The 7,604-nt window shown below is 36.2% G+C and overlaps 1 protein-coding gene across 1 annotated transcript; it reads right to left on the minus strand.

The window, feature by feature from the left end:
- psmc1a (proteasome 26S subunit, ATPase 1a) lies at positions 1–7,518 on the minus strand. The gene is made up of 11 exons (XM_082142368.1): positions 7,414–7,518; positions 6,708–6,761; positions 6,463–6,559; positions 6,233–6,357; positions 3,950–4,135; positions 3,626–3,754; positions 2,467–2,563; positions 2,195–2,384; positions 1,198–1,349; positions 850–1,004; positions 1–242 (listed from the first exon to the last, which is right to left on the minus strand). Exons 1-11 carry the CDS (start codon positions 7,414–7,416, stop codon positions 108–110), a joined length of 1,323 nt encoding a protein of 440 aa, XP_081998494.1. The 5' UTR covers positions 7,417–7,518; the 3' UTR covers positions 1–107.
- Positions 7,519–7,604: the final 86 nt, after the last annotated feature.

Consider the following 7,604-nt stretch of genomic DNA (forward strand, 5'->3'; position numbering starts at 1 on the left):
CTTAGTGAACTGAAATATTTAATTGGCATTGAGTACAACTGAACAACAGATGGTTACATCAGGAATAAGTCTTAATATAAAAATGTGTAAGACTGGATAACGACATCTTAAAGGTAGAGGCCCTCCGGTGTTCCCTCCTGCTTCTTGTACAGGACGTTCTCTTTAGACTTCTTGAAGTCTTCATTAGTAACTTTCATTCTCCGTTCCCTCAGAGCCATTAGCCCTGCCTCTGTGCAAATGGCCTGGAAAAAAACACACATTAATTAACTATTAAGTACAACGGAGTGCATAAACAAATGTGTTCACAATCATTGGTGGTCTTTGTTCAAGTTGTAGTTCATGTTTTAGGCCTATACTAAAATGTGTAAATTAGTCGGACAAGGTGAAATCAACTACATCATCTTGTTCTGCAAGACATTCCCTGTGTCCTAATATGCCTAATTCCACACTATATAGTAGGTGAAAAACTATGTAAGACGAGTGTTATAAACAAATTTATAGTATTGATAAAACAGTAGGTAAAAAGTAACAGAATGACCAACTACTTCCGGTGTGATTCTGAAGTGCGCATTCGATGGACACTGTACTATCTCATGAGGCCACGGGAGAGGATTTATGAATGGCAGTCAAGCGACACAACTGACGCCGTAGGTCACATGACAGATGCAGTCACTGTCATGCCGAATTTCATACTACACACTAAAACGTCCTTTTTAACGGTTGCAAAGCAAGTTTCAAACCAAATGTAGTACCTACTGTACAGTATGTGCTTTCGGATGCAGCGATTGTTTTTGCATGTAATCGAATTGCAAAAGACTTTTATTTAATTAAAAAAGCCTTTGCTGCTACCTTGATGTCAGCGCCGGAGAGGTCTTCTTTAGCCAGGATGAGTTCATCCAAAGTCACATCGTCTGCTACGGTCATCCTGCTGGTGTGGATCTGAAAGATTCTGCGCTTGGTCTTCTCATCTGGCAGCGGGAACTCAATCTTACGATCAATTCTACCTGTGGAATCACACAAAGGCAACACCTACGTTTAGTCTACAGAGTAATGCACTATATGTAATGTAGTTATGTGCACTTTAAAACAGATGAAAATCTCCTCACTAAAGTTTGACATTAGATGTTTGTCTCTGGCCAGTGAGTCCACTTTGATTTAATTATTATGTGAAACCCACACCAGAACTGACTCATTCACCTGGTCTAATGAGAGCTGGGTCAAGTGTCTCTATCCTATTAGTAGCCATGATGACTTTGACGTCTCCGCGGGAGTCAAATCCATCCAGTTGGTTTAGCAGCTCCAACATTGTTCTCTGGATCTCCCGCTCTCCTCCGGAATTTGAGTCATACCTGCAGTGCAGAGGAACAACAGCGAACATCAGTGTTCATACAGTCTAATCTGCACCTGATACACACACACGTGGTCGCACGTGAGTTTTCTATTCAATAGTATATTCTATAACATAGCATAGATGTTTTCAGTGTCAGTTGCAAAATCCACCAACAGCCTCGTCAAAGAATAATACAAATTTAGTTTTTCATTTTATTGTGAATTATGAGTGAATATTGTTAAATATAATAAAATGTATGTACACAACATTTAAAAGTTTGTTCTATAATAATTTACTCTTATTTGTTATTCAATTGTATTATATACACAACTGTTCAAAAGTTTGGTGTCATTAATTGTTCTTTGAAAGAAATGAATACTTTTATTCAAGAAGGATCCATTAAATAACAAAAGTGACAGAAAAGACATGTATAATTTAATATAAATAAATAGACATTTTTATCATTTACAAATCTTACAAAAGATTTCTATTTCAAATAAATCTGTTATTTTGAACTTTCTATTCATCAAAGAATCCTGAAAAAATGCATCATGAAACCATTATTAAAAAGTATTAAGCAGCACAATTGTTTTCAACACTGATAATAAATTATTGAGCAGCAACTCATCATATTAGAATGATTTCTGAAGGATCATGTGACACTGAAGACTGGAGTAATGATGCTGAAAATTCAGCTTTGCATCACAGGAATAAATTACATTTAAAACATATAATCAAATAAAGAACAGCTATTTAAATTTGTAATAATATTTTATAAAATTACTGGTTTTCAAGTATTTTTGATCAAATAAATGCAGCCTTGGAGCCTTAAGAGACTTTTTTAAGAAACATTAAAAACCTCACCTCTTTGTGCCTATGGCGTCGATCTCGTCTATGAAAACGATTGACGGAGCGTGTTCCTCAGCCACTCTGAAGAGCTCTCGCACAAGTTTAGGACCATCGCCCAGGTATTTCTGAATAAGCTCTGAGCCCACCACCCTCAGGAAGGTGGCAGACGTCTGGTTCGCCACTGCTTTTGCCAGAAGAGTCTTGCCTGCACACCCAGAGTATGTAATATCAACACAGAAAACCGTCACATGAATGCGATATTGGCTTTAGAGACCCATCAGACTGACCTGTTCCCGGCGCACCGTACAGAATAACTCCTTTAGGTGGCTTTATTCCCATCTCTTCATAATACTCTGGATGTGTGAGGGGAAGCTCCACAGACTCCTATAAAAAGTCAAACATGCCTTGGAATTATGATTATTTTCTGCTAGTGTTCTTGAGCATGATTCATCAGTGCATGTTATTCTAAAGAAGGAAAAATTATTTAAAAAACAGACATTTAATCAAAATATTCACTCTCTGCTTCTGAAATGTTCTGCTGACATAACCAAGTTCATGTGGGCAGAGAAAAATTGGCTAAAAAACAAACAAACATAATATTGCACCCTTATATGCCCTCTTATTTTTTGATCCAATCAAAAGAAAAAAAAATACTTTTGCCGTTTTTAGCCACTTTGAAATGAAACGAAAAGCCACTTTAAAATGAAAAGCTAATAAGAAATTTAGAAAAAGTGTCAGCTTGACTTGATGCTTCTCGTTTAACCTTAAAAAAGTCCAAGTTTCTCCTAATAAAAAACTACCTGCGACAGAATCCTTAAATATTAGAATTAACATCATTATTTAGGAATAGATTTAGATTGTCAGTAAAATTTTAAAAGTCATGTTAAAAACATACATAAAACGATCAAGGCCAATCTTATTAGTTTTAAGATGGTAAGAAATTGCTTAATATTTGATCATACTTTGTTGCAATTAAAATTGAAAAGATACTTTTCACATATTCCTAACGGATTGACAATTTTATCTATTTTAGACTATAATTAGACAAATAGAAATCTCTTTATAACCGGACCAAGAAAATTTTGGATAGGAAGCAAATAAGGTATAATCATCGTTATATCTTAAGTAAATATAAGATTTGCTCAGACTGCCTTCTCCGTAAAAGGTGCAACATTTTTTTCCTGTTTATTTAAAATCTGCTGCAAGCTTTAGTATTTTTAAGAGAGTTACCATAACTTGGTTAGTTCAGCAATAAACCTGTACTCATATTTAGTTTAATTTTTTTAATAGTTTTTTTTCAAGGTTTATAGTTTATGAAGGCCCTTGTACGGACGAGTGTTGCAAGTTAGCCTTCACTTTAAGCACTATGATACTAGCATTGGGTGGCTGCCGTTTCAGTTTGATCAATGTACATTGTCTCAAATAAACCATAAATAAATCTATTACCTTGATCTCTTGAATCTGATTGTCCAGACCTCCAATGTCTGCGTACGTCTCCTGTGGGGCCTTTTCTACCTTCATTACAGTCACCAGAGGGTCCGTGTCATCCATCAGCACCCCGATTACTGCATGAACCTGCAAACATTTTATATCACTCAAATTTAATTACAGAACTACCACTATTAATGCATAATAACAACAATATGACATAATAAATATTTGAGTAATAAAATTGATATCTGTAGTCAAATAAAACTCTTGAGTTAATATTTTTGTCTATTTATCTTCCAGTTTCTTAAGACCTGAGTGATTTGAAAGACTTTTACTAACCTTGTGGTTCAGTAACACGGAGCAGCCGGGCTCAAGAAGGTCTTTATCTACAAATGACAGAATACTGACATAATGCTCAGAGCCCACTGAAGTCGACACAATGGCATGATTATCATCAATGATCTCCTCCAGAGTTCCCACTGACATGGGTGTCCCTCGGAGATCATCCACTTTAGATCTCTCCTCCTATAAAACAAAACATTATGTCAAGGGCTTGACATTTATCTGGATTTGTGTTTCTAAAGGGTTAGTTCACCCAAAGTTGAAAATTCTGCCATCAATTAATCCCTCTCATGTTGTTCCAAATCAATAATACATTTTCTTTAATGAAATCTGACAGTTTTCTGTTCCACTATTGAAAGTCTATTGACCCAAAACTCTGACGCTTCAAAATGTTAATAAAGAGATCGCAGATTAAATCCATATGAATCGAGTGGTTTAATCCAAGTCTTCTGAAGAGACGTGATGAACCATTGGGGTTTGTTCTCGCACGTCAAGCAAGCACAGCTTCTGTTTGTTCGCTGATCAATGTTTATATGTGAATAAAAGCCTAAATTCAATTGTTCATTATATAAAGTGATTGTGTCTCTTCAGAAGATTTGAAATAAACTGCTTGATTGATTTGGATTTATTTTAGGATTTTTTCTTTAATCAAGTTTTGGGTGAATAGACTTTCAATGGAGGGACAGAAATCTCACTTATTTCATTAAAAATATCTTCTTTTGTGTTCAGCAGAAGAAAGAAATTCATACAGGTATGAGGGTGAGTAAAGCCTGTTTTATGCTTCTGCGTCGAATCGACGGCGTACCCCCGCGGACCCCTCTGCGTCGACGCGAACCTCGACGCGACCCCTCCGCCGTAGCTTGACGTGCACCTCCAAAAAATTGTAACTACGCGTCGCGGTGACGCAGACCGCAGGGGCTGTGATTGGTCAGATTATACATCATTGTGACACTGAAGACTGGAGAAATGATTCTGAAAATTCAGTTTTGATCACAGGAATAAATTACACTTTACTGTATATTCACATAGAAAACAGCTGTTTTAAATTGTAATAATATTTCACAATTATACTGTTTTTGCTTTGTATTTTTAATCAAATAAACACAGCTGGTGAGCAGAAGAGACTTCTTTTAAAAACATTAAAAATCTTACCGATCTAAAACTTTTGACCGGTAGTGTATGTATATATTTATATATATTCTTTTCTTTTTTTTGTTGTTGCTAGAAATAAACTTCAATCAATCAAATCAATGTTTGTTTTGAAAAAAAGTTTGTTGTTTATTTACAATACAATGATCACGGGTACATCATGGATATCAAGTAATTAACCAAGTTAACATGTTTCCCGTCGAGGCTTCCAACGCAGTTTGGGAAGTTCCAAAGTCGCCAGAAATCTGAAGCAATAGCTTCCCACTGGCTGGTTGAAGGGCAGGGCAAAAATTCGGGCTACAGCGCTTTGCAGACCTCCGATACTATGCGGGACACCGTGGTCGCACCCATTTTGTAGCCCAACCCGGGGATCTGTTGGTTTGCACCCGAAGATAAAATCTTTAAAGTCACTGCCAGTCTCTGAGCGAGGTCAATAGGCATACTGTGTGTAGTCTGATGCTGTATTAACGGCTTTAAACGATGAACAAGATCGTCAAATCGACCTTTCGACATCCGAAAATACTTCAAGTGCATTTCTTCGTCCAAGTCCCTCAGCGGTCGAACAACCGTAACAAATTCGCCAATCCTTCCCCTGTCTTCGTGCACTGGTCGTACAGACCACCTTCGCTGACGTCTTCTTTTTCTTCTACGATTAAACATTTGCAATAAAATCATTTGTTGTTCAACGTTGATTAGCTCCAGCTGCAACAACACTCTCTCTCTTTCGCTCGCGTCGGAAATGAAAAAGCGGAACCGGCGCATGGAACCAAAACAAACTAGGAAAGAGATTCGCGAACCACACCACCCCCTAGCGTTCTGGCGGTGAAATGCACCGCGATGCAACGCAACCCGACGCAGAACCATAAAACGGTCACGACGCCGTTGGAGTGACGGCGTAGCTACGCCGTGGAGTTGACGCAGAAGCATAATGAGGGCTTAAATGATGACAGGATTTTCATTTTTGAGTGAACTATCCCTTTAAGATCTCTCATTAAATATTTTTATTCTACTTTGTAATGCCTAGTTGGGCCAAATTGTGATTCTTAAAAAAAAAATATATATATATTTATATATAAATTTATATATATAAAACATAAATGAATGAATGAATGAATAAAAGGCGTGTTGCACCTCCTGTTTCTCCTCCAAAGGTTTCATCTGCTCCTGGTTTCTGATGAACTCCTCCTCCATCAGCAGATAGTCTTTAATTCTCTCTTGTTTGAGGAGTTTCAGTCTGCACTGTGTGTGTGGAGTGACTGAGGAAAGAAATTACAGTGACATCTCAAGATTTTATGGATAAATGCTATTCATGTATGAGCCTCTCATCAGGTTTGGTCAAGGTATAATGATGTTTATTTTACCCAAAGGCAGTTTGCTAGCAGCATCCGGTCCCTTCACTCTCTTCTTCCTTTTCCCAACTCTTGTAGGAATGGGAGGCTCGTATTTCTTTTTCTTATCCTAAAATTCAATGCATAATCAGCAGGAAATTGGTTTGATGATTCAATCAAATTTCTACATAACACAAATACGAATCTCTTCAGACTCTTTTCATGTCATTTTTTAACAACTTAATAGTAGTGAGAGTATTTGTGAAATAAATTCTCACCTTGTCATCTTTCTTCCCTCCACCAGGTCCTTGTCCTCCACTCTGACTTTGACCCTGTGAAAGTAAACATTCATTTAATTTATGTCTATCATCTACAATGAGTTAATGTATTTGATTTTGCTAATATATATATATATATATATATATATATATGTATGTATGTATATATATGTATGTATGTGTGTATGTGTGTGTGTATGTGTGTGTGTATGTGTGTGTGTATATTTTTATGTATATATAATATATATATATATATAATATATATATATATATATATATATATATATATATATATATATACACATACATAAAAATACACACACACACACACACACACACACACACATACATACATAAGGCTGAAATTTATATTTAGCTTTATGTTGTAGCCTATGACTTTGACTTGCATTTATCCAATCTTGCCTTAATACCAGTACCAATGTGTAATTATATGTGAATATAATAACAATAACGAGCTGACGTTATTAATCATTCATTTGTTCTCTTTTTATATAATAACGTTACATTGATTACAAGCTAACACTAAAAGCTAACTTACCCGCTTTACTGTCTATCACGCACTACAAAATTGAGACAAAGACTCAACAGTTCTAAATATGCATGATTCATTTCTAGACCAGAAATATATATATTTTAAAGATAAAATAAACCATTTAAAAAAGAAAAGGGAAATATGCTGTCTCACCATTGTCGTTTGATGGTTGTTTCTCTGTGTCTTCTTCTGCACTGGTAGATCAAGCCAATAGTCCCCTCTTCGCCACCTTCTGGAGAGGAGGACACAGTGACCGAAGTCCTCGGTACTTGTTCGTGATGTTACATATGGGAGCGAATTAGTTTATATTGTTTATAATTATTTAACTAGTTGGTTATTAAGTT

This window comes from Leuciscus leuciscus (genome assembly GCF_965113295.1).
Source record: "Leuciscus leuciscus genome assembly, chromosome: 17".
Lineage (NCBI taxonomy): Eukaryota > Metazoa > Chordata > Actinopteri > Cypriniformes > Leuciscidae > Leuciscus > Leuciscus leuciscus.

Excerpts from the sequence above, each read along its gene's own strand:
- psmc1a (XM_082142368.1), bottom strand. Across the intron at positions 6,358-6,462 it reads TGCTAGCAAACTGCCTTTGG|TCACTCCACACACACAGTGC; the intron begins GTAAAATAAACA and ends TTCTTTCCTCAG. Across the intron at positions 2,564-3,625 it reads ATCAGATTCAAGAGATCAAG|GAGTCTGTGGAGCTTCCCCT; the intron begins GTAATAGATTTA and ends GACTTTTTATAG.